The following is a 27695-nucleotide window of genomic DNA, read 5'->3' as shown; positions in this document are numbered from 1 at the left end:
CAATCAATCCATCGATACGATGCTGCTCAGGGCCGGGTTTATTCAAGGGGCTTTCGGGATTGCGTCTCGGGTCCTCGTGTCTCGAGGTGCCACAAAACATATCAACAGCTTCGTGATGGTTGGAAGTCAATGCCATAAGCATTTTGATCAAGCCTGTAAGTATATAGGTCAGTGGTTCTCAGCAGGAGGTTATGCGGTGTCTCTAGGGGGTAAGTGATGTGATTTATGATGTGCCTTAGAATGTCACATTCATTGTGCTTCATGTGCTCACACGACTGATGTCCATTATTCATACATTTATTTCTCAGAACCAAGTAGGGTCAGGCACAGAGGAGGGGGGTGATTCATACTCTTTGTTTTTTTCGGTAAAGTCACGTAGGTAAAAAATGTAAATAAATTAAATCACGACGTTTCGGAGGCAACACAAGCCTCCGTCTTCTTCTGGGGGTGACTCAGTTGAAACTAATTTGAACAAAGGGGGGTTACATCAGTCGCCAAAAATGTTGAGAACCACTGCTCTATAGGTAACTTGGGTCATGAGAGCCATGGATAGCAGCACTGTCTGTGTGTGTGTGTTTATTCGGGCTCGTTGCAAAATGAAACGTGATGGTTCGTTCGGTGCGTTGACTCAGCTTGACAAGTCGGACGTCTACATTGAAACACCGGAGATGAAATTCTATAGCCAATGTGGAATAAGAGTGGAGTTGGACGTAGTGGTGGTGGTAAAGGAAGTACAGTATAGAGATCGTGGGATGGTGGGCACAACAATAAACTCATTTCGGGCCTGATTATGGTGATTTTATGATGACGATTAGAGGGCATTGCCCAGAATTATCGCCTCTTATTTTCTTGTTACAATGCTGAATACCTCCCCCCCAAAAAATCAATAAACACTTGCCACCTTTACAATCGACCAAACATATTTTCCTTTAAAACAAAACACTTTGAACACGGCCCTTTTTTTTGACAACGATGTTTTTTTTTAAAATTATCATTTAAAGCTTTACACCAAACAAACAACAACGGCCCACAAATTCTAACGCGAAAGGGCATGTACCCAATTTGATGACTGCATGCGTCGCTGTTCCGATCCGCGGTCCGAGTGAGAGCCCTCCCCTGTCTCTAAACCAGTTTAATTGGAACCGCATGGCGTTCGGTGTTTGGCATTTTGTGAGTTCGGGGGCGCGCGGGGGGGGGAGAGTTGAGTCCACGACGTTTTAAAACAACACTCGGACCGAACCATCCGCTCCGCACTTGGCAGGGGGTGACGTCTGCGGTGCAAAGTGGATTTTGCAAAGCAGCGTGTCACAGAACGGAGCGGAGTGGGTTGGCTTGTTCGACGTTGTTGATGGGGGTGGGGTGGAGGGTGACACGTGTGATGGTTGAGCTCAACGTTATTTAAAGGGCTCCTGGATTCGTGCCGTTATTTAGACGCCCGCTGTGACAACTCGCTCACGTGATCTCATCACCGCAGTGGCTGCAGTGCGCACGCACGCACGGGAAAGACTGCGCAAGGCAGCCGGCTCTGGCTTGTCGTGATCGCACACACATTGGGGATTGGATGCAGCCATCATCATCATCGTCATCATCCCCCCCTCCTCCTCTGATACGATTCCCAATAAGAGGCGGCTGGCTACTCTATAAATAGAGCAGCTTCGTCCTGTTTATTTCTATTGACAAATCTGGGTTGTAGCAGCAGCAGCAGCAGCAAAATCCACAACATTCACAACAGCCACATCAACAGCCAGCAGCATGTGTCTCATCATCGGCTACCTCCTCGTGTGTCTGCTCTGCACTGCGGCTGTCCGTGGTAAGACGAAGACAAAATTATCTCTGCTCCGTGTTGCGTGTTAAACGCGCGCTCCTCGGATGCATTGTTACGCGATGTGTGTGTGCGCGTATCGTAAAGCGTTGTGATCGCAGTCTGTGTGTTTTTGTGCATTGTCGGCTGACCGTGTGTGTTTTGTGCATCGTTCAGTATTGTGATCGCAGCCTGTGGTTTGTGCATTGTCGGCGATGTGTCCGTAATTGTAAGCTTTGTGTGTATTGTAAACCGACGCAATTCGACGCGTTTGTCGATGATGTGTGTTGTAGGGTCCGCGTGTGTGTGTTGTGGGGAGCGGTCGTATAGCGTTACGATCCCGGCCACCCGGGTTCGATTCCCGCTCACGGCCAACACCAGTGACGAATATCTGAACCGGTCCTGGGTCTCCCCTAGGTAGACTCGGCCGCAAATGAGTACCTGGTGCGGTGCGTAATCGTCGCCACTTGGGAGACGAAGGCGGTCGGGCGTGGTGCTGGCCACCCACCACCTCGTGTGCCGTGCCGGCCTTGACAGGTGCTGCTACTCGCTAACAGCACTTGCCCCAACGGTCTGTTAAAGGCTACACGGGGGATCTTTGTATTGTGAGAGCCACTGCCTTGTGTGGACTATGTCTGTGTATTGCATGCTGTGTCTGTATTGTAAGCGGTGTGTTTACTTTAAACAATGTGCCCTATTTTAGGGCCATTGTAGGCTACGTGATTTTTTAGTATTGCAAGAATGCAATGATAGTGCTGTGATACACAATGTGTGTGTTTATTGTAGGGCTATGGAGGTGGTTTTAAGTCGTTGTCCATTGTTATAGGCGATGAGTGTAATCCATAATACTGTAGAGGTGTTTGGGTTAGATCGCGTAAAAATGTGTCGTTAAACCCGCCACCACCCGACACGGCCAGCTTTGTAAGATGCGTCACAGAAACAAAACACCCCAATCCGTTACTAGTCCAGCACGACTTGGCATGTTTCGTGACGAATCTGCGTGTTTTTGTTTTACGCGAGAAACCTTCCTAATTGGCTGTGTCGGGTGGTGACCGGTTTAACGACACACACATTTACGCGATCTCACCCATATCGTGGGTAACATTGGCCGCGAAATGCTGCTGCGTGTTACACTACGGGTGGTCATGCCGAGCCACTGCTGGACACACGTTTCTCTCAACGCCGTGCCAATGGTGGGTAGGGTTGTTTGACCATACTTCACCACGACGGTCAAGGCAGGCACAGATTTAACGCGCCACTGATTGTTAGCCGAGGCCGGGAATTCGAACTTGGGTCACCATCGGGTTCAGTGCGTGGGCCACTGAACCACCGTTCTTCCTGTGTATTAGATAATGTCCAATAATATATCATAATTATTATATATTTCTAGATTTGAAGCTTTCGTGACTGCAAGGATTCATATTCTTAGGTTTTTTCGGAAAAGTCACGTAGGTAAAACATTAAAATTAATGAAAGTAAAATAAAATAAAAATCACGACGTTTCGGAGGCAACACAAGTCTCCGTCATCAGGTGGGAATGATGCAGCTAATCTGTCTGTGACGTTCCCACCTGATGACGGAGACTTGTGTTGCCTCCGAAACGTCGTGATTTTTATTTTATTTTACTTTCATTAATTTTAATGTTTTACCTACGTGACTTTTCCGAAAAAACCTAAGAATAATTATTCTATACTGCACAGTATTGTAGGAAGTCCATGAAGGACTGCATGCTCACATTGTACGGTATCTGATTTGCACACACAGTTCAAGTAACACAATGTTACCATTTCTTCTAGAGGGTGTGTGTCTTCATTCGAATCGCAAATTCCCCGTCTGGAAATCCTCATGCGGCACAGTCGTCTAGAAGTCCGCAATGTGACCGCGTGCTATTAATTGCAACGCAGCACTGCTGTGGCACGCGGTCATACGCGAGCAGCACACAAACACGGAGCCGATGTGCAATGGTGGGTCAATGAACACAAGACAAAGATCCCCCGTGTGGCCTTAACAGACTGTTGGGGCAAGTGCTGTTAGCGAGTAGCAAGCACCTATGGGTGGCCAGCACCACGTTCGGTACATTGTTGATTGTTGATTGTTGTTGGTTGTTGATTGTTGTTGTTGTAACGTTGTGACCGCGTGCCCCTCCTGGGCATCTCTGAAAAAACAGCTTTTATAGCTAATCAGATTTCTCCGGTTATAAATAAATATTCCGATTCTGTAATTTTCGTGTTGCTTCCCACGTGTGAGGTAGGCGACATCAGCACCACCGGGTGCCATGGACCCGAAGGGGCCCAGGCGTTGGGGTACGGGGAGGGGTGGGGGACATTGAACAGAGAGGGCCTGCCCAATTCTCTCCTGGTCACCACGGTGGCTAGGAGATGTTGACTACCTCGCCTGGTATGAAGGAGGTCGTGGGCTCGAGCGAGACCCTGACGCTTGCTGTTTGCGTGTCTCTCTCTCTCCTCGTGGTGACGTGGAGGTCCTCCGGTTTTTCTCTCCACATTTAGAATCGCGCGTTTAGAGTATTCGGCTGCGACACGTTTCCACGTGATGAGCCACGTGTGTGGCCAGGTCGCTTCTGAAAAAGAGTTGCGCAGCGGGTCTTACCTGGTACCAATATACACAGCATCATAGTTTTTAATGGTACAGGTGATTGTGTAACGGGTACAGGTGATTGTGTAACTGCCCGAGTACCGGTGCGATTAGATGGAGCCCTCGATTATGAGTAGCGTTGGTCGCGAAAGCCTGCGTGCTAAAGTTGCTCGCGCGTGACGCTGAGACGGGTAACATTGTTGGACACTGAGTGCGAGGAGCAACGTGAACGCGATTGGCGTTTTTTCTATTTCAAGCCACTGAGGGGTAAAGCGTGACCATGGCAACAGTATAGGTGTTTGCTTTCACCAAACTCCTTAAAGGACCCTTAACCCCCCTCCCGCTCCTCTAACCCTGTGTCCTCCACCTCCCGCATTCTGTGCATTCCTCGGTAAACTCCAGCCGCGGCAGTGTTGCTACAAAGCAAGAGTTCGAGGGTGCTTTTCAGGACTTCTCGGTGGACGCGTTCGAGCCGGCGCGTGTTCTGACATGTGCGGGGTCAACGCCTGAACAACCACTGATGACCCCTCCCCCCGGTGGAGTCACTTGGGCCTCGAAGTTGTCGTCGCTTGCCGGGCGACACGCGGCACGATTCCGATGCCCGTCTCTTATCTGTAGTGGAATGTGGCCCACGTGTGCTGCCTCCCACAGGCGCCGTGTGTGTGTTCGTGCGTTCACTCCGCTTCGGGTACGAACGACCACAAATACAGAGGCAGAGGAGGTCCCCATGCCGGGCTTCTGCAGTGTCGCTAGGGCGAGTGATTTTTTTTAGTGTCCCTGCGCTGAATGAAGACCCCCCCCCTCCTCCCGCCGGCAGCGAGCAAACTCCGATGCGGTGTTTCCGAGCACCAAGCCAGGCCCCATCCGTGTTGTGTGTGATACCTCGTGCTGACGTTGACCCACCACGCCAGGTGAATGAGTTCATTGAGATTACAGAGGACTGCCTCGGGCCAGGCACACCGAGCTCCCAATGATGTCTGGACATTGTGGCCAGGAATATCGGTCCCATACCTGTCAACCCGGACGGTTTACCCACATTCTTGTACAGGGAGATTGAGATTTCAGGTCCATACGGCGTACAGCCGTTTCGATACGGGCAAAAGAAGCATCGTCTATGTGTTAGTGTTTCTCCCTCGTGATGGGGGACTTTGTAGGATGAACGTTGAGATTTATAAAGGACACGGGGTGACCAATGAGGTCTGAATTGGTCTGTGATGAGCTGGGGGCACTGACAATTGGTTGACAGGAATGCGTTCCCGAGGCAGAAATTGCAACAGAGTTTTTAGTATCACACCACTCTTCCCCCCCCCCCCCACCGGAACACGCTGATAGAGCACTGCACTGCAGACCCGGGCAACCTGAGTTTCATTCCTGGCCACAGGTAATATCCGCCGCCAGTCTCGAGCCCCTAACATTACCACTAAAGCTACACTGACCAGCATGGTGAAGTATGGTCAATCAACCCTGTTAACCAACTTGGAGTGAGGAGGCTTTCCTTTAGCAGAGGATTTACAAAGCGGTGTCCATTATTACAATTAATAATGTGCATATTATGAGTCTGTTCAAGCCAATCGAATTCAACCAAATGAAGGCCTAACCACTTCATGTGGGTTTTGGGTATTTTTTACTTCACCACGCTGACCTTAGCGGGGTTGGCGTGGGGGGGGCAGGATCGGTTCTTGTATCACTTGATGCTGATGTCAGCCGTGGCTGGGAATCGATCTCGGGATTGGTGGCTTCATACCGCAGTGCGCTAACCACGACCGCCGCCACTCCACCGTGATTGTAAAAACCGTAACGGACTTTTTAAAAATTTCCCTTTCAAAAACTATAAACAATTTTTATTTTATCAGGTAAGTTCCACTGAGCTGCATAGCCCTTTTTTCAGAAGCGACCTGGCCACCAACAATAGCTCGCCGAAGTGGCTTATAATAATGTAGAAATGTATAGCAGCCAAATACTCTGAACGCGTGATGTTGATTAAAAATGTGGATGGAATAACCGGAGGACCTGGAGAGAAAAATCCACGCGACCACTGGGAGAGAGACACGCAAACTCCACATATACAGTAGGCGTCAGGGTCTGGATCGAACCCACGACCTCCTGCACACCAGGCGAGGTAGTTAACATCTCCTAGCCACCGTGATGATGATGGGAGAGAGACACGCAAACTCCACATATACAGCAGGCGTCAGGGTCTGGATCGAACCCACGACCTCCTGCACACCAGGCGAGGTAGTGAACATCCCCTAGCCACCGTGGCGTGTCTTTCATCTCTCTCCCTGTACCCCTCTCAGGTGAGGAGCCATGTGATCCAAACCCGTGCGACAACGGTGGGACGTGCCAGCTGGACTCCACGAAAGACAGCGTCACCTCCGCGTACCTGTGCATCTGCCCCGAAAATTTCACCGCGCCAAATTGCTCCGTTTCCAGTAAAGAAAATGGTGAGTTCACAGTCACGCACGTACGTGTGTGTGTGTGTGTTGTGGGGAGCGGTAGTTGTAGCGGTTATCGCGCTGCGCTACGAACCTGGCGAGCCGAGTTCGATTCCCTCTTACGGCCAACACCAGTGACGATTATCTGAACCGGTCCTGGGCCTTCCCTAGGTCGACTCGGCCTCAAATAAGTACCTGGTCTGGTGTGTAAACATCGCCACTGGGGAGACAAAGGCGGCCGGGCGTGGTTGCTGGCCACCCACCCCCTCGTGTGTACCGTTCCGGCCTTCATAGGTGCCCACTAACAGCACTTGCCCCAACAGTCTGTTAAGGCTATACAGGGGATCTTTGTATATATGTTGAACTTCTTTCGCACCGTACGTAGCCAACTGTGATAATCAGTGGCGAGTGATTTCCCGTCGCCCCCCTCCTCTTTACAGAGCCCTGCTGATCATCGTGAAAACGTGACACATTTGTTTAGCCGGCGTACTGTGTGCTGTAATTGGTCATAATTAGATATTATAATCATCGTTTGTTTATGTTTTGAAGGGAAGGACATTTTTTTGTAAAAGACACTGCTTGCTTGTGAACATATTTTTGTTCCATTATGATCCTTAACCGTGTACAGTACGTGGTTTTATAAACACTCCTTCCCCGACCCTGGTATGTAGAAGAACAGCACTGTACACGGCATGAATCATTAGCACCGACTCGATTGTAGACATCGCTGATGTACGGTTTATTTTTTTCTCCCAGTTAAACCTTTTTTCCTTCCGTGTCAAGTTCATCGTTAGGTGTTTGTAAATACTCAGCGGGGCAAGAGATTCGATGGACGGTGCCATTTGCTTGGTTGGCCTGAACATTCATCACCGTCACCTGTCACAGGGAGGTGATCGTAACTCACAGATTCATCTGCTGAGCTGCGCGCAAAATGTATTTCGGTGGCTGCCAGTAAAACCGTATTCTCGGAAATACAAGACGCACGTTCCCCTCGCTGTTGTTAAAAAAGAAAGGTTGGCGGTGCGTCTCATAACCCGGTGGCCGTGTGCGCGTGCGCGTCTCCGACCAGATTTGTGTCGCTTTATTGTCACCATGGGACGAGGTTTCGAGTGTGCGTCTTGCATTCCGGAGAATCTTATAATCCAGAGAGCGTGGTAATATCGCGTGTTGTTAGAGTTCACCGTTTTGCGGATGGAAGTCTGTGATATTGCAGAGAGGGCTTTTGGCAAATAAAACATTGATCTTGAATCCCGTCACTCGACGTTGCGTGGCATCGCGCTGGCGAACGCCGCCAGAAGACGACACCCCGGGACTATTTCTGGAGACATCACGGGAACGGCCTCTTATCCAATATTAGTCGGCGCTCCTCCAAACCCGTCCGCAGGAGGAGGCGTGCCGAGTATCAACTTGTTCAATGCCCCCCCCCCCAACCGAACGCAACGGCAAGGGCTTTTCTTTTTCAAGCAGATAAACACGTACCGCGAGAATCTGATCGATCCGTGACCGTGTAACTCTCTCCTAGACGGCTTGTGGGGTACTCTGGGTCACTAACACGCGCAGTGATTGTCATGGCGGTTTTTTTTTCACCGAAGAACATCCGAACGTGATTTATGCACTTTTCTTGAAACGAGAAGTCTTGGCCACGTGGTTTTCCTTAAACAGCGGCTAGGGCATCGACTCCCCTCACCTGCGGGCATCTGCTGATGCCAAAACAAAACTTAACCGAAGTCGGGTGGCCTGTGTTATGTTCATTGAACTTTTTTTCGCGCCGTGACCTACTAAGCGGAGGCGCGGGGGAAGGACGACAGACTAAACACAAAACGATATTGCGGGAAAATGTCACCGGGTAACTTCGGCTTGAATTTGCGTCGCGTTTCCTGCCTACGTCCTTTGCACGTGTACAGCCATTTTGTTGTCAATTCACTGTTGGATGGGAGTTCTAAAGAAATGAGTTTTCAACCTAGATTTTAAAAGTGCATAGCTCGGCCGAGGCAAAACCGGCCACCTTGATCGAAGCGCTCGCTGAACCCGCAGACCCAAACTGGCACTAGAAGGCAGTGTGCTGTCTCCGCTCCCCTCCCGATGATGCCATGATCACGACGTCATCTCGCGGACTATCACGCGTCCCGCGCTGCATGACCTGACCTCTTCGTGCGTTTTGAAACGTAACGTTATCATTGCCAATGAAATGCTTCTGACGGCAAACGCACGTTGCCAAGCCGAACGGAATCCGAGCGTACGCGCGATTTCGCCTTCCCTCGTTTCTGCTTGGTGGGAGTTTTGTGACCGTCTCTGTCGCCGTGGCGTGCGTCTGGACCGGTTTGCAGGAAATCCTCCGGAGGCGTCGGGCTCGGATCTGCCAGATCTGCCAGGTAGGCCGACAGAGCACTTCTCCCATCGCCACTCGCGGCTTCCACACGTGCTTCCATTTACCTGCTCGCGCTGCGCCGACGAATGAATAAAAATGCACATATATATATACGTACCACAGATCTACGAGAGTCGGAGACGCGTCGCAAAGCCGACACTGTTCTTTATTGGATAAAAAAAAAAATCTATCGGCCGAAAAGGCTGCGTGGTTTTATTCGGCTACGTACGGCTTTGCCGCTGGCGACGCCGGCCGTGCGTGAAGTTTACGTCAAAGACCCACCCCCCAAAATGTATAAACACGGGTCGGTTATCGTAATGACGTGTATCACAAATTTCAACTTCGGATGTTACCCGTTTAGGAAGTAATAATGACCGTTCCCCGTAAAGAGGGTCATCCAGGCCTCCCTCGCCCCCACACCACACCCAGCCTGGCCACCAAGGATGCTGCCGTGACGCGATGGACCTGCGACCCAGAGGTCGCCGGTTCGGCCTCCTGGCGCGGCAGTTGAAACCTTGGCGCAACTGCCCCCCTCTGTTCACCACAGCCAGTCGATCGGCTGGACGCGTGTGGTGGGGTAGAGCGTGGGCACTTCCAAGATGCCTGGCCGGCATGGAAGAGTAGGCCAAAATGACCTTCAATAGAGGGGCTGTCTAGGGCACCCTGTAGTGGAGGCCCTTCTGCCAGCAGTGGTACGTGTGAGCGAGCAATGGCAGAGCTAATAATATGCACCGTATAATACGTACGGTGCAGCGTACGCTCTTTGGTTCACCACTTCGGGGGGGTATCCAATTGTGGCGTCGCGCGACGAGATCGTAAATCTGTTGTGGATCTTGAGCACCCTAAAAAAATAAGCGTGGTGCGTAAACAAGACAAAAAACACATTTTAAATCCGTTTGCACGACAGTTTGATATGCTGGGATGCGCCGCCGCCGTATAAAATACGTTTTTCACGCGTGACCCGTTTGAAATTTGTTGTTGGGATGGACCGTAAATTTATTGTTTTGATCTACTGGCCATCCCTCCGCCCGCGTTGTAAATAATTAATCGTCGCCATATGTCCCCCTGTTGCCCGCTTGGGAAATGGGCCGCAGACTAAACGCGGTTATTTGCATGTAGAGTGGGAAGACGAGGAACGCGATTTTTGACAACGCGCGTAAATAATTCTCCGCGTTCGCATCTCATTTTCCAAGCGAGAGCCCCCCCCCCGCCCTCCTCCTCCTTGGCTTGTGCCGCTGACGTTCATGACGAAGGAACAAAGCACCTAAAGATATGGCATTGGTCGTTGTCGTCCTCCTTGTCGTCGTCATTGTCATCGTCCTCCTTGTCGTGGTCAGCGTCATTGTCATCGTCGTCGTCATTGTCATCGTCCTCATTGTCATCGTCCATCCCTTAAGGTAATTTGCATGGCGCAGCCTGATGCCATTGGACTCGTTCCCTGCAATCCTCTCGCTGGTAGCCACGACACACCGGCATGGCCCCGCCACAACTCGAGACTTGCCGGGCCTCGGCACCGGTGGGGTGCTCGGCAATGGGGAAGGGACCTCGATCGCAGAGACGGATTATCCTCGTTAGCACAAGTAGCTACACATGTAGTAGCTACGGGCCCTGCACTTTCAAGGGGCCCGCGCTAAATGCTTTCAAGCTATCAATTCCGGTTCAGTGATTATGCACTTGCTCTATTACTATAGTACTATACCGCCTTCAACTTTTATGAACGACTGGGTATTTTAAAGGTTAGCGATTTGTCGTATTATCTGGCTGTATAGCAAATGAAAAAATACAATAACTTTCCTACACAAGTGAAAAATTTGCGTGTATTTAATATTTGTGTATTTTTTTATTATTTAGGGCCCCTTTATAACATCATGCTACAGGCCCCGCACTAGCTTAGTCCAGCGCTGCTCGAACGTGATTCTGTCACGTGGCCTCGCGCAAGCTGTCCGTCCCAACTTGGGTGGGGCGCACTGCCGTCGTGGGGGACATCTCGCGGCACGCGACTCTTCGCCTCCCGACGGCACGATTCTAATTTAATTGAGGGACAAAACTGCCTGTTTTTAAGATTCAGTAGCCGTCTATGAGTTGTTATCCCCCTAGACAACGCCCCCGCCCCCCCCCCCATGCCCCCCCCTCCAAATATATCAAAGATTAAGATACCCTCGTGTATCATTTAAATGACCCTCATTTATTACGTTTTGCAAAGGCCACAATTGACAAAGGCGCTGCTAAGGACGGGCAACGGGGGAGAATCGACGGCCGTGGAACGGGTGTGGACCCAAGATAGAAACGTGCGTTTTGATCATTTAGATTATTTGGCTGTGATTTAAATTTCTGCATGATGAGTCACTTCGTTGAGGGATCATTTGTGGCCAGGTCACTTTTGAAAAAGAAGCTAAATATCTCAGTGGCCTTTACCTGGTAAAATTAAAAAAAAAAGTTTTGGTTTTATATTTTTAGTGATAGGCGTGCAAAGTATAGGAAAGGTAAGCCAATCATCTTGTTGTGTTTTTTTTTACTTAATTTTTGACCCGCACCTACCGGACATCTGTGAAAAAGAGCTTGAAAGCTCATCGGATTCCTCCAGTACAAATAGTCCGCTTCTGCATAAATCTGCAGCCGTTCTTACCATGAAAGAGCTCGGACTCGCGTCATTTACGGTTCGTAATATTGCATTGGAACCTCATTTGCCAGTAAAAATATGATGATCAGTTGGGTCAGTTTTGTTGCCAGATAGAAAGGTAAAAAAACAATTATCGGTTCGTAATATTGTTTTGTAAATAACGATGCCAAATAAAGCAGAGCCCGAGTTGGTGTTTAGAAGCTTTAAAAGTTGTGCATTCTAACCTGGCGGCAGCCAGCGCAGCCCTCGCTTGGTAGAGGAGCGACGGTAACGCGACGTCAGGTCTCAACGCCGCTCGGCTGTTTCTGCGTCTCCGGCGCTCGAATGCCATGATTATTAAGCGGGGCCTCGTGGTTTTTGAAGGCTTGTGTGCTAATGGGCATGCCATGGATCTGTAAGTAAAACAAAAAACAATCCTGCTTTGTGCAATTATCTCGGAATGTAGGTTATGTCGGCTATTTCCAGAGCCATTATGTGTAATTAATATTGGTTTGCTGCACAGAGCGGTCTTAGACGTTGGACTTTAAGATTTCTTTGTTTTTTATTTTCCACTCTTAATGGAAGTTGCCACGCACTTAGTTTTGTATGCGTTTTCAATTCCACATCCCTTATAAAATAGTTTTGTGGGGCAATGTGGCAAATGAAACATGTTTTTGCATGTGACAAGAAATCGTACTGGATAACTTTTAAAGCATTCAAGACATGCTCCCCAGTAGGCAGCGGTGTGCCACCACACTCCCTTTCAAGTCGGACTCGAGCAGACCCACAATGCACTGCGCGTTGTGAAGGGGCCAGTGTTGCATGGACTCTATCTCGGCGAGCCGGCGTTCAATTTGAGGTGCGCTGACGCAAGGGAGTCGTCGTCGTGGGTTTCATCGCCATGAACTATTTTCATGGAACTGAACTCTTTTTTTTATTTGACCAAGTAAAGCCCACTGAGCTATGTAGCTCTTTTTCAGGAGCGACCTGGCTCTCGCAAATGATACCTCAACGAAGTGGCTTGCTACGCGGAAATTTATAATGGCCAAATAGTCTGAACGCGTGATGTTGATTCTCTAAATGTGGAGGGAAAACCTGGAGGACCCGGTGAAAAATCCACGCTGCCACGGGGAGAACATGCAAGCTCCAAACAGAGGCGTCGTGTAGACCAGGCGAGGTAGTTAACATCTCGCCTCCGTGGCACCCCGAGGCGGTAACGGTGCCTCACTGCGCACTCGCACGGTGCAGTAAAGGCAGACTCCCCGAGCTGTGAATTTGCTGCCAGTGTGGTGTGTGGGGCATTGTCAATCGCAGAGCTTCCTGTGGCTGTCTTACAAAATATTATCGTAATCATCTTGTGTACAGGGCTTAAGACTGCTGTTTTGTGTTTGCCATGCTGAGCTGGCTTAAGAGGATAATTCGTAACATGCTTTGCTCTCGGTTTGTTTATTTGCCGACACGTGTCCCCGCGTACGATTGTGTCGCGTCTGTGTCGCTGTCTGTGAGCGGAGTGTCACCCCCCCCCGCGTCGCGGTGCCTCTGCTTCTCCACCCCCTCCGCAGGTCCCTGCTCGCCAAATCCGTGCCACAACTCCGGGGAGTGTCGCATCAGCCTGGCTCCGAGGGGCGACGCCTTCGCCGATTACACGTGCGAGTGCCCGCGCGGATTCGATGGCATTCACTGTCAACACAGTAAGTGCGATTCGCTACGCCAGTTCCTCTTCACCTTCTACTGCAGCTTTTCCACCCCTTTGGTGCTCAGAAAGGGCATCACGCACCCCAGGTTAAGAACCACCGATCTACACCGATGCACGCTGTCCGTGTAGCCGCCGCTGTAGAGGCAGGTTCACGCAGCCAGCTTAGGCGGCGTGGCTCCTCCTAGATTGTCTGGCCATCGAAACGAAGATGGTGGTGGTCACCGCGTCGCGCGCTTTCAGGTGCGCCCCTGCGGCCGTCTGTAAACGCGCTTCCTTCCGATATTAGGAAGCCACTGGATGCGTGCACTTTTAAATCGTCTAGATTGAAAACTCATTTCTTCTGAACTGATTTGTTGTGGTTAGTTTGTCCTCCTTTCCCCGCACCTCCGATTAGCACGGTTAGCTACATACGGCGCGAAAGAAGTTCAACACACGTACATAGATGACTGTGACTCGCATTCTGCTGCAACTGCTGCTGCCAGTCCACCGATGCTACCGCTGCATTATGAGGTGGGCGGGTGGCGTGGGGCTCGCAGGGCCGAGTTCAACACAAACCTATCCGTCAGCTCGAGCGCGATCCACACGCGGCCTGCACAGCGAAATCTCTCCAAGCCGCACACGGCGAGAGAGAGAGCGTGTGATGGGGTCGCCACGAGCAGAGCGCGTGGGTGGCGCAGTCGGTGAACGCTGCTCGTGACAAACCTTGCCCCCTCTCGTTTCTGAACAATTGTGATAACAAAGAAAGATCTTTTAAAATGTACTTAAATATTTTCGGCTCCCTCTCAAACATTTATTTCAATCACCCCTCGCCCCGCCAAAATCCTATCTTGGCCACGGCCTGCCACGCCGTGGTCTTGGAGCGTGCTGGGCGTGTGGCGGTGCCCTCGTGGTGATGGGGTCACCTGACGGTGTCGCGCGGGGGCCGCTACGCCGCAGCCAGGGGCCCAGCGGGCGAGGCTGGGCCAGCGCCGGCATTGGCTCTCGTCTCCACAGATGAAACGATGAAACAACAATGTTGGCTTTCCGACCCTAGGCACCATCAACAACGGGAGTGTACGTGTGTACGTGTGTGTCGAATTTATTTGGCGCCGTACGTAGCCAGCCGTGCGGAGGACGACGACAAAACTTCCCACAAAAAATAGTTTGCAACAAATGAGTTCTCAATCTAGATGATTTAAAAGCGCATCGCTCCAGTCGCTTCCTCACATCGGAATTACTGTAACACCTGGCCGGTGTCGTGGCCGGTGTGTTCCCAGGCAGCACTGCAACACCACCCACGTCGTGAAGGGCTGTGGCTCTTTGCCTGCGATGTCATCGCGCGCTCGCTCGTTGGTCGTGAGATTTCATTGTTTCCTTTTTCACGAGACACAGAAGCCAACTTGCACGGGTGCACGCGAGGATCCTTGGCACTGGAACCCACGACGGTTAATACATCACTCGGTTTGCTTACAGTGTGTGTGTGTGTGTTTTACAAGTGATGATTAATAGCGAATTAAGACAATGATTAATATCGGTTCATCTACTACTGGGAAAGTGGGTGCATAAACATGTCCATTTACATCATCTTATAGCCGTACAATTCACGGTTGAGACGTTACTTATTATCTGAAGCAAGCGAACGGCTTTATATCCCCACTCGGTGCGAAATCATCTTAATCTCGCTCTCAGGGTTAAAATAAATACCGCTTTGTGTACAATACTAATTAATGACCAAAAAAATCCACAAATAATATTGTACTGCTTACCAAAGGATCAGCAAGGATTTATTTGCAAACGCGGTGAATACAGTACCAGTGACTCAATCGCTGCTGTTTAATGTACGATGGTAAAACATTTACCGAAAGTACACTTAACTCGCTCAAAATCTAAGGACAAAACATCATCACGTAAGAGCCTCTTGTTTTTCATTTGCTGGAACGGAGCCATAATCCTTTCCTCGTGTCGGGCTGAAAACCTCCTCAAGTTTCCTGGAACTTGTATCTCAAGCCTCGAATTGGCCCCGTGAGCTCCCTCGTTGCTTAACCACTGACACATCATTCAGATAAAAAAAAGTTATTTCTTTAAAACTGCCTTTTTGTGGTTTAGTTTGTTGTCCTTCCCCCACGCGCACCCCCGATTGACACGGTTGGCTACGTACGGTGCGAAAGAAGTTCAACATGCATGCTTCTCAGTCGGGCACCTGGGTCTGTCCCGTGACCTCCTGCCAGCCAGCGAGCCTTTGACACTTCACGTGGCCTCAAGTGCACCTGGCCTGGCACAGGCGCCGTGGTGACTTGGAGGGCGAATGGCAGGATGTTGATGATTGTGTGTCTGTGTGTTTGTCTGTGTGAGTGTGTGTCTGGGGAGCGGTAGTGTAGCGGTTAGCGCGCTGCGCTACAAACCTGGCGACCCGGGTTCGATTCCCGCTCACGGCCAACATCAGTGACGATTATCTGAACCGGTCCTGGGCCTCCCCTAGGTCGACTCGGCCTCAAATGAGTACCTGGTGCGATGTGTAAACATCGCCACTAGGGAGACAAAGGCGGCCAGGCGTGGTGCTGGCCACCCACCCCCTCGTGCGCCGTGCCGGCCTTCATAGGTGCTCGCTAACAGCACTTGCCCCTACAGTCTGTTAAGGCTATACGGGGGATCTTTGTTTTGTGTGTGTCTGAGAGAGATTTGTGCACGTGTGTGCGAGCGAGAATGTGAGCGCGTGTCCGTGGGAGTGCGCGCTGCGTGGTGAACCCCTCCGTCGTGCAGTGGGGGGTGTCCGGCCAAGGGGCTCTGAGCTGTTTCCAGCCACGGGCCCCATGAGTGGGGGAACGAGGCTCCAAAGCAGCGGGTTCTTCTTCACCTTGTACTGCCAACCGTGCAATCTCCTTCTCTTCTCAATCGTAAAAAAAAATAATGTACGATGTCAATAAACACATCGGGGTTTGATGAAACGAAGTAAGGTCTAACTTTCGATGATTCGCCTTCGGAAAAACAAAATCTGGCCACGTCTCGCTACCCCCCGAAAGGGCGTCTCGCTACCCCCAGGGGCTGCAACAGCGTGCAGCCCCTGGGGGTGCAGCTTGTGTAGCTCAGGTTAAGAAGATCCGCTGGTGCGGAGAGAGACGACGACTACGAGATGCGAGCACGTGACTCATTCCGTCGCGTCCCGCAGTGGCCTGCCGTGCACAATGAGAGTACTGTAGAGTCAAAACCAAACTTTGTGAGTCACGAAAATACCTTTCACAATCGCGTTTTCAAAGAGTGTTTGGCCGCTGATATCAATATCCAATATCCAAGCCGCTTCGTTGCGCGAGCACAAATGATTGCCAGGTCGCTACCGAAAAATAATCTAATAGCTCAGCGGGTCTTACCTGGGGAAATAAACAAGTTCAGTTGCGTGTTGCAAACCGGTAACTGGGTTTTTGTTGACATTCTATTCCTCCGCTTGCTGATTCTAACCACCCCGAGGTCTTATAGCCTCTGGTTTATCGCCTCCCTGTGTGTCTCTGCTATTAGCAGTGACCAATGCTGGGTCTACCCCCCCCTTCACTCCGTGTGGGGTGACGGCACCCTCCATAGGTGATCGCCAACAATGACGATTTCTCCCCAACGGTCAATCGTTGGGAAAGCCTCTTCATGTTTCGTTTGTTGCCCTGCCCCTACACCTCGTGTAGCCTGTAACAGGCTGTTGGGGCAAGTGCTGTTGGCGAGTTGCACAAAGACAAAGATCCCCCGTGTAGCCTGTAACAGACTGTTGGGGCAAGTGCTGTTAGCGAGTTGCACAAAGACAAAGACCCCCCGTGTAGCTTGTAACAGACTGTTGGGGCAAGTGCTGTTAGCGAGTTGCACAAAGACAAAGATCCCCCGTGTAGCCTGTAACAGACTGTTGGGGCAAGTGCTGTGTAGCGAGCACCTATGAAGGCCGAGCACTGTGGCACACGAGGGGGTGGGAGGCCGCATACTCAACGCTGCCGTGATTTCTCAACCGGAGCCGCTCAAAGACTGTGCCACTGTATTTTTTTTCACAAAGGAAGTGTGACCACAAAAAAAACATATAGATATATATTCCAGAGAGACGAGATGAATCACGTTCCAAATTACCCCGTACATTAAAGCCGGAGCGGAAATATGTTTTCCTGGCAAATGCTGGCACGCGGCCGCATTGGCGTCTAGACGACCGTGTCGGGGAGGAGGAGGAATGAGTCATCGTCATCATCATCAGATCCAGGCAAACAAAAATAACCATCTGCAAGCTATACGGTGGCGAGGGTGTTGGGGGGTGGGGTGCATAATCCCCGCAGCGATGTCTCTCAGCGGTCGGGCTTTTGGCTCTCCCGTGAAGACGGTCCACTTGAGACACGACGTGGCTTTTTTGTCGGAGAAATATTTCAGCTCCGTCGACACCAACCACGCCGCGGTTCAGCAGTTGCATTCCTGCGCAATGCCGAACCACCACTGCCACCGTCACTACTAGCTGTGGTTGTGAGCTGATTCAAGAACAATTGGTGCGTTGTTAACCCCCTGCGCACCACGTGACCGTTTAAAGAGTTCGGCCGTGTTGGGTGGTGAAGGGACTTGATGTGACCTCGTGCAGAAATGTGTTGACCTTCCGGTTAACACGGATGGCCACGTACGGTACGAAAGAAGTTCTAAAGCTAAACAATTTTTATTTCACCAGGTAAGGCCCACTGAGCTCTTTCAGAAACCACATAGCCACAAGTGAAAGGCCAACGAAGCGGCTTATCGGTGTCGATATCCTAGCAGCAGCCGAATACTCCGAACGCACGTTGATGCAAACGCACAACATCAGCGTCAAGCGCCGAGCGTGGCCCGGGAGCCGAGCACGACGGCACGGCGTTTTTGCCATGAGCCCGTGCCACTCCGCGGCCGCAGATTTTTTTATATTTTTTTATTTTATTTGATTAATGCCGCTCCGTCTTTTTGTCATCGTCGCCAGACATCAACGAGTGCTCGCTGAGCCCGTGCCAGAACGGGGGCATCTGCACGGACCTTGACGCCGACTACTCCTGCGAGTGCAGCGGCGAGTTCATGGGCAAGGACTGTCACCTGCGTGAGTGGCACGTCCGCTGTGTGCGGGGCGCCGATTGTGGGGGTTGGGGGGGTGGTGTGGGGTCTTCGTGAACGCTCGCTCGTTTGCTTGTTCATTTGCTCGTTCACTGGGTCGCTCTCTCGTTCTGTGGCCTCGAGCCGGAAGAGTTCCGCAAGCAGGCGGCGCGTGCGCTGTGTGAGCGAGAGCCTTGCGAAGGCCGGCACGGCGCACCATGCGGTGATGTGGCCGGGTGCCACGCTCGGCCACCTTACTCTCCCCGGTCTTGATGATTATTCCCTGCCACAGACACTTAAGGTCGATCTAGCCGGAGGCCGAGTACTGCTTTTAGACATTCGCCACTGGTGGTGGCGGCGCAATGAATCGAATTCAGATTGGCAGGTTAGTAGCGGCGTGCGCTCGCCACCGGGCGACCGCCCCCGCGCCACCGCTCCCTGCGTGCGCGCTGGTTCACGCGGCAGGCTGCTGGTCTCCGCTGGGCCTGGAAGGAGGAGACATCCGGGACGATCAAATCACGGCGTCGTCGCTGCTCGTCGCGGTCATGGGCCTGCAGCGGTGGCTGCCCTCCCTGGCGCGCCTCAACCGCGCCGGCATCGTCAACGCGTGGACGCCCGCACAGAGAGACTCGCAGCCCTGGATACAGGTACCCGGCTGGACACAGAAGGCCCGGATTCATTTTTTACATCATTTTACGACTATTTATATATATTTTTTATGATACATCAAAGATGTGCTCGATGCAGAGGTGGCGACGATTTGTCGGCAGGTGAACCTGGAGAGGCGGCTGCGCGTGGCGGGCGTGGTGACGCAGGGAGCGAGCCGCTTCGGCAGCGCCGAGTACGTGCGCACGTTCAAGCTGGCGCACAGCAGCGACGGGCGCAACTGGACGGTGTACCGGGACGCGGCGACGGGCCGAGACAAGGTGGTGCACCCCGCCCACGCTGCCAGCGCGCGACACTTGTAACCAAAAGCCATTTTTACTTGACCAGGTAAAGCCCCGCTGAGCTGTGTAGCTGTTTTTCAGAAGCGACCAGGCTATCGCAAATGATGGCTTATCACGTGGGAATGTATAGCAGCCAAATAATCTAAACGCATGATGTTGACTCCTAAATGTGGAGGGAAAAACCGGAGGACCCGGAGAACACGCAAACTCCAAATATACAGGTGTCAGAGCCGGGATCGAACCCACGACCTCCTGTATACCAGGCAAGGTAGTTAACATCTCACCACCGCGGCGAGATATTAGTCCCAACAACACTGAGCTCATTTTACAAATACAGTAACGCCTTCCTGAAGGTTGCGACGACGAATATTGAAACGACGTCGATCAAAGCAATTTTGTCCCAAACGCAAATATTTTTTTGGACTCATTTCTTCATGCGCGACGCAAAGCAGTTTCGTGTCCAGGGTAGGTGGAGGCTAAGGCTGAGATGCGACCGATGGGGAGAGAGGACGTGGGATGCGACGTGAGTGTGTGGGGGATGAGGCGGCGCAAATCAGGCGGCGGTGTTAGTAGTAATAATGTTAGTAATGACGTATTCGCTAAAAGGGAGTGACGTTAATCAGGGTGTTACTGCATCCAAAAGATAAAAGCTGCCGCAGTGGTGTAATAATCAGCAGTGCACCGGTCCTGGTGAACCAGAAGTCATCGGGTATGATGCCATCATCTGGTGGGGCAGCTGACACAGTGGGAGCAGGTTTCTCAAATTCTCAAGTCTCCCCGCTTCTGTTACATCCAGCAGTACGAATGGGTTCACCGCTAATCTGGTCGTGGAAGAGTAGACCAAACACCCGATAGATTTCACTCCAGTGGAGGCCCTTCCACCAGCAGTGGCATGGGCGAGCAATTGCAGGGGCTACACTTTTATGAATTTTAGAAAATAATTTTCACATTTTTTTCTTTTTCTCAGCAATCGGATGATGGATAGGGGGGGAGGGTAAGGAACGTTGAACCGAGTGGACGAATGTTTCCGGAAACGATGGAACACGTAGAGCTAGTTCAGCAATAACACTTGAAATGGAGCGACATCTTACCGCGTGGATGTCCGCAGGTGTTCCTGGGGAACCAGGACAACGGCTCCCCGCGGTCCAACACGCTCAGCCCCCCGATCGTCGCCTCGCTCGTCCGCCTCATGCCGCTCACGTGCCGCAGACGCTGCACCCTGCGCATGGAGCTGCTGGGCTGCGAGACCAACGGTAACGCGGCCCGCTCGCTCGCCCCCTCGCCCGCTCGCCCACCCTGGGACGCCGCTGCCCCCGGCCGCTGCCGCTCGTTTTAAAAAAGCCAACCTCGGGCGGCCCCCCCGGCCGCGTCGTTCTAACGGCCGTCCGCGTTGTTTGTCACGAGTCTCGTGACGCTGCGTCGCGTGTCGCGTCTTGCGCGCGTTCTCTCAACGAGCGGAGGGGCAGGGAGGTCGTCTCTATTTGCCCGTCCTGACCGGAAGCAGCGGTGGAGCTATTCAAGGATTGGCCTCCCATTGGGTGGAGTGTAACGTTACATTTTTGAAAAGAAATGGATCAAAACGAAAACTGCACGCGCCCTAAATGCTGTGCACGCGTGTCGTTTGTGTTTGTTTTGTGTTGATCCACACCCTTGGACACCTTTTGCAAGTGGGATGTTCCATCTCAAGGGATTTTCCTGGTGAAATATGTTAGTGGACAATAATAATAAAAATGATACAACAAAGAAACACGATTATGCTTGTACGTTGTACGTATTTTGAATTTCTTTCGCACCGAGCGTAGCTAACGGTGCTAATCGGAGGTGCGCGACGATTTTAAGGGCGACTTGGTTGCCCGAACAATCGCCCAGGTGCGGGGCCCTGCTTGTGAGGCTTCCCGTAGTGACCTCCCCGCCTCGTGTGCATGGTGCTGCCGCTGCTGCCGCTGCTCCTACCTCTGCAGGCTGCTCCGAGCCGCTGGGCTTGAAGTCGGGGCTCATTGGCGACACGCAGATCTTGGCGTCGAGCGTCTTCCAGACCCTGGGGCTGCCCTGCTGGACGTGGGAGCCGCACCTGGCGCGCCTCGACCGCCAGGGCCGCATCAACGCCTGGTCGGCCGCCAAGGGGGACCCCAACCAGTGGCTGCAGGTGTGGGAGCTCGAGGCGTCTAGATCACGTTGTTTGTATGTTGAGCTTCTTTTCGCACCGTACGTAGCCAACCGTGCTAATCGGAGGTGCAGGGGGAAGGACGACAAACTAGACGCAAAACGCAGTGCTAATATCGGAAGAGCGTTCCAGACGGCCGCAGAAATGCATCTGACCGTCTTTGTTCGATGGCCAGCAGCCAAAAGCTGCCGCAAGGAAGACCGGAGTGATGGTTTATGCTCCTTGACGACATCAGCAAAGTGATGCGTTTACCTCGACCTAAAGCTTTCCTGACTGCAGGAATTCATATTATTTGGGTCTTTCGGTAAAGTCACGTAGATAGGTTCAAAGGAAATGACAAAAACGACGACGTTTCGATCGCAACGTCGTAGTTTTTTCTTTGACCCTATCTCCGTGACTTTAACGAAAGACCCAAATAATGTTGACCTTTCTTATACTTTGCACTCCTATCGTGTTCTATTGTTGTAACGATCTGACCCTGTGCTCCTACTGGAGATCTGTCCAAAAGAGCTTTACAGCTCGTCGGATTTCTCCTCCCAGTATAAATAAACATTCTGATGAAGTCCGTGTAGCCAATCGACACGGCTCCTGTTGGATCGCGCTGCTGCAGTCACCCCACAGCCTTCTCCTCCTCCGCCGCCGCCGCACGCAGATCGACCTGGGCGAGGGTCGCAAGATCACGGGCATCGTGACGCAGGGAGCTCGCGACCTGGGCCACATGCAGTTCGTGCGCTCGTACCGCGTGGCGTCCAGCGAGGACGGCGCCGCGTGGACCGTCTACAAGGACGACCAGACGCGGCGGGACAAGGTGAGGGAGCGGCACAGCGGCCCGGGCGGGGAGAGCGGATCCCGAGGCTCCGGCCCGCCGGCCGACCTGGATAATCTAGAACTAAACTAACTAACTTTTTATTTGACCAGGTGAAGCCCCCACCGAGGCATGCAGCTGTGTTTCAGAAGCGACGTGGCCACAAACGATAGCTCGACGAAGTGGCTTTTATCGTCGTGTGGAAATTCATAGCGGCCAAATCCTCTAAACGAACTTCGGTGGCCATTTTTTTCGAATTTCGTAAACAAAAACGAAAACCTATAAAGAGCAGGCAAAGCGCGTGAATACCAGACGGTGGGGGTCCATAATAAACAACGGTCACAAAAAGCCGCCGCATGCGGTTGCTCCGGAGCCGCTGGTTGCCCCGCCCCTGCTCTGGACGCGTGGACGTCGATTCTTCTGAATGTGGAGGGGAGGGGGGAAACCTGAGGACCCGGAGAAAAATCCTCGCGACCACGGGGCGTTGCGATGAGCGTTGCCAAAGCGACGCCGCTGCGTTCGCTCTAGACGCAGCTGCAGGCTGACGGGCGAGACCGCACAAACGCATAAGAGCAAAGCGGCGGCGTCTGGCGATGAGTCTGCGTGTGACATTCGCGGACGCGGCGCCATAAGGTGACGGGCGTGAGCATAACACTCGTCGCCAATCGACTCGGCGTCGGTAGCAGTCGTTAGACGGTCGTAGATACGAGTTTTTGGTCGTTACTGTGGGGGTCTTACGGACTATAAGAAAGTACGTACGTTGAACTTCTATTGCACCGCACGTAGCCAACCGCGCGGGCAATCGGAGGCGACGACAGAAGCGCGCGTGTTGTTTTTGCATGTGTGTTGTTTTGTGTGTTTTTATAGATCTTTGCTGGAAATTACGACAACAACAGTCACAAGAAGAACATGTTCAACCCGCCCATAATCGCTCGCTACGTGCGAGTGCTCCCCTACTCGTGGTACCGGCGCATCACCTTGCGGGTGGAGCTCATCGGCTGCGACTTCTGATGCGGCAGCGGCGGCAACGGCGGCAGTGGCGATGCTGCTGCTGCTGCTGCAGCAGCAGCAGCAGCAGCAGCAGCCGCCGCCGCGCGGCGTTCCCATCCCATTCGTTCATCCGCTCGCGCGTTCACCCGCGTGGTCCCAAGTCCGACACGTTCAAGTTCGCCCGCCGCGTGAGAGCGCTGCGTGGTGGGCGAATTGGACAAGGCGAGAGGGTTAGGGCGGGGATAAGCGTTGGGGGGGTTCGTACGACGATGACGACGACGACGATGACGACGACGGTGGTGGTGAGGCTGGAATCACGTTGGGATCGGCCCTCGTGGTCACGCAAACGTAAAGTTGGTTTGGAAATGTTATCGGTCGATTTCGGATAAGCGGTGAGCTTTTGATAACACTGATGTAAGGATTGGGGTCATGTTTGCATTGGAGTAACTAACGTAAGTGTTAGGATTTGAAGAGAGAAAACATTTAATTGGTATGTTAAGTGGCCAAGATGAGCGTTATGATTTAAGATGAGTGTTGCGATTTTAAACAGGAGGCGTCTTTAGTTTATATGAGACTATGGGTCATTAAACACACTTCAGGTATTTGAGTAACATCTGAGCAAGCGCAAGTGAAACGCAATGCGACAAACGTGGAAGCGAATACAGTGAGTGTGTAGAGCTGTCGCCCATTATTAAACGATTTGTATATGAACAGCGGTCTGGATTGCGCGAGTGAAATTTGTTTTTTTTTTATTCCCCTTGCGTACGCATCTCTCCTTCATCCTGAAATCTCGAGACATCTTCAACGGCGCAGAGGGCAGAGTCGTTCGAAACGATCGCAGCGGAGATTTGGCTGAGCACCTGCGAGTCTCGAATCTCCACGCGAGACGCTCGGAGGTTTAGAGGGATGCGACTCGTGCGATGGAAACGTGTGTGTGCACGTGGGTGTGTGAAGGTGGGGAACGGTAGCGTTGTGGTTAGCGCGCTGCGCTACGAACCCGGCGACCCGAGTTCGATTCACGCTCACGATCAACACCAGTGACGATTACCTGAACCGGTCCTGGGCCACTCCTAGGTCGACTCAGCCTCAAATTAGTACCTGGTGCGATGCCTAAAAATGTTGCCACAAGGGAGACAAAGGCGGCCGGGCGTGGTGCTGGCCACCCACCCCCTCGTGTGCCGTGTCGGCCTTCATAAGTGCTCCCTATAACAGCACTTGCCCCACCAGTCTGTTAAGGCTATGCGGGGGATCTTTGTATTGTGTTGTCTTTGAAGGAGAGTGGTCGTGTCATGGTTAGTGCACTGTGCTTCGAACCTGGCGACCCAGGTTCGATTCTCGCTCGCATCCAACATCGGTGACAAATATCTGAACTGGTCCTGGGCCTTCCCTCGTGCACCGTGCAGCCTTTCATCGGTGCTGGTCAACAGCCTTTGTCGGCTATACGGTGGATCTTCGTATTTGTTGTTTTATCAACATGGGTCAAACAGCTGTTTCATTATAACGTTGTAACAATGGATGATTGCTGGGTGGACACTGTGTAGTGCAACAGAACGCACCAGAGACCATAACAGCAGCCGAATGCGTTGGAATTCTCCGGAGCGTAGATTGCTAGCCCATGGTAAATCCATCACCGCAGTGGAAAGTGTGAAACCTATTCCCCCAGGATGTCGTTGCAATGAGTAGCACGGCCACCTGGCACAATGCGCGCGCTCGATTGAAGCGATCGCAACGTCTCGCTGCTCGATTGAGTGCGTGTGGGACGGTTTCGATGTGCCCCACTCTCGACAGGTCTGAGCCCACGTCAACATTCCCCACGTGGCCAGTGCCGGATTATCCTCGCAGCAAAAGTAGCTACAAATGTAGTAACTACACATATAGCTACTACACATGTAGTAGCTACGGGCCCCGCACTTTCAAGGGCCCCGCGCTAAAAACTTTCAAGCTATCGGTTCAGTGATTCTGCACTTGCTCTATTGCTATAGTACTATACCTCCTTCAACTTTTATGAACGACAGGGTGTTTAAGGTTAGCGATTTGTCGTATTATCTGACTGTATAGCAAATAAAAAAATACAATTACTTTACTGTGCAAGTAAAAAATTCGTGCTTTAATATTTACGTGTTTTTTTTTTATTTAGGGCCCCTTTATAACATCATGCTACAGGCCCCGCACTAGCTTAATCCGGCACTGCACGTGGCCAGACAGCTTACAAACGGCCGAACCGACGTGCTGTGGCACCTTGGCACCTGTTTTGAAACGACCGCAAGGTTGGGAGGCCGTTGACCCCGTGTGTGACCCCTGAACGTGTCGCGAGACGTCGTGTTGGTCCGCTTCACTCGCTACATGCCACCGCTCGCATCACGATGTGCCTATTTTCTTTTTTTTTTACTTTTCATTTGTACCAAAAGAGTTGGGTCTTTGCTGTTCATTGAGCGCTCCAGTACTGAGCGGTTCTTAAAAGTCTTAGTTCGTGAGTGTTTCTTGTCTGCTGGCCAAGTCGTCCTTGACGAAAGAGTTGTCCATCTCAATTGGCTTACTCGGGAAATAACCTTCTGGACTTCTTGCGCACATATTCGAAAAGCTATCGAGCGTACTGCATATTTATTGTGAAGTCGTGTATGCTTAATGTCACACGGCGTGTTCATTCGTATGTCGTAATGCGCTACTTGTAAAACGTGAAAGTACCCAGCTTTTTTCGTAAGGGCATTTTTGGGGATTGCAACAGATCGCAAATTGACGTCGAGATTTGGTATCCATTCGACTGCTTCAGATGTCGCCCACTGGTCAAACTGCTTTGTGTCCGCCTTAGATTGGTGATTCTCAACCTTTTGTGTGTGGGCCCCCTGATCAAAACCACGGATCTGCCCCTCCCGCCCACAGGTTAGCGAGGCCAGAGTACACAGAGTGTACATGTCTGCATGCCTCTCGTCAACGTGGCGTTCGTAAGGCTCTCGTTTCACGGTTTGTTTCGGTGTGTGTTTGTCAGCGCAGTGTGGCGCTGACATTCCCCCCGCACGCATTAAACTATTTTCCTGCACGGTAACCATGCCGCAGCCTGCGTCTCAATGGGCCTTAGATTGTACCGGGTGCTCCAGATGTCTTGTGACCGACCCCCGATTAATTGACCCATCACATTTTTTTTCACCCTTTGCACATTCATCTCTGTTTTAAATAAACGTTTTAAAGTTTTAGAGAACTAAAAGGGGGGGGGTGGTCACGAGACATCTGGACCACACCCCTGTAGGAGTGCTATCTGGATTGGTTGTCACCAACTATAAAAAGATCAAACGCGCCCCCTCTATATATCCCAAGTCTCGGTGCCCTAACAGTAACTCTGAGCATCATGGGACCTCTCTTGCCAGTATCAAAATAGAAGAATTGGTTTTACCCTTTCTGGCAATAAAACAGTTGTGTTAAGATGTTAAAACCCCAATCGGACACCTTTTGCAAGGAATCACGTCCGCACTAACCACACGTCATACTTGTGAACATGCAAACAGAAACGTGCTCTGGTAACAATATGCATCGTCTCTGGTGTGGACCAATCCGTTACTACTTCAGCCCACCGGTGTGTTGGAGAGTACATCCACAACATTGAAAACTTGAGTAGTACGACGTTTCGCTGGTAATTACATGCAGCATCGTCGGGTGGTTTGTCAGAATAGTGAAGCAACCCACTGCTTCCGGGCTTAAATAGAGCCACGTGGGGTTTTCTTTAAGTGTTGCTCATAATGTTTTGACGAATTGTGTGATGCTCCCCATAGTTTGAACCACTTAGACATTTAGCCCATTGCGTTTTAAACAACAATAATAATAATGATGATTCACTAATGATTCACTGATGTCTGTAGAGCATAGCACCCAGATGCCGGTACGAAGTGCATGCTCCTGTGGATAGAAATGTCGCTAAGAACCCACAATGCTTTGGCCGTTCACAACGCGTCCATTAATGCGTCTATCGCGTACCGTAAGCTTTAACAACTTTTAACGTGAAGTGAAATTAGAACGCTTCACTATATGTTGCATTGTCGATGTCCACTTTTTTTTATTACGTTGATAAAAGTTGCGTAGAAGCGCGCGTTGTGTCAGGCGTTCGCCATATTGATTTCCACCCCGTGTAATTCACCGTAGCGATGATCGATTATTGATTGCCAGCGCAGTTTGCTTCGCCACAACCCTGAACCGTAACGCACCCCGCTGTGACGTTTGAACGAGCTGCAATAAACATCTGTGATCCATCGTTGCGGAAGGCGGGAGGAAA

At 51.6% G+C, this 27695-nt stretch overlaps 1 protein-coding gene across 2 annotated transcripts; it reads left to right on the top strand.

Moving 5' to 3' along the window:
- The first annotated feature begins 1359 nt into the window (after positions 1 to 1359).
- Positions 1360 to 27695, top strand: EDIL3 (EGF like and discoidin domains 3). Of its 2 annotated transcripts, XM_078879207.1 has the most exons (12): positions 1748 to 1810; positions 4053 to 4104; positions 6691 to 6837; positions 9156 to 9200; positions 13358 to 13486; positions 18422 to 18535; positions 18994 to 19175; positions 19299 to 19454; positions 20584 to 20728; positions 21437 to 21621; positions 22292 to 22447; positions 23312 to 27695. In XM_078879207.1, exons 2-12 carry the CDS (start codon positions 4077 to 4079, stop codon positions 23453 to 23455), a joined length of 1431 nt encoding a protein of 476 aa, XP_078735333.1. In that variant the 5' UTR covers positions 1748 to 1810; positions 4053 to 4076; the 3' UTR covers positions 23456 to 27695. The 2 variants fall into 2 exon arrangements, with proteins under 2 accessions (XP_078735332.1, XP_078735333.1); XM_078879206.1 differs by lacking the exon at positions 4053 to 4104 and having other exon boundaries at positions 1360 to 1810.

This window comes from Lampetra fluviatilis, chromosome 53 (assembly GCF_964198595.1).
Source record: "Lampetra fluviatilis chromosome 53, kcLamFluv1.1, whole genome shotgun sequence".
Taxonomy (NCBI): domain Eukaryota; kingdom Metazoa; phylum Chordata; class Hyperoartia; order Petromyzontiformes; family Petromyzontidae; genus Lampetra; species Lampetra fluviatilis.
Note: the sequence above shows the minus strand (reverse complement) of the source record. Positions and strands in the feature narration are given on the sequence as shown.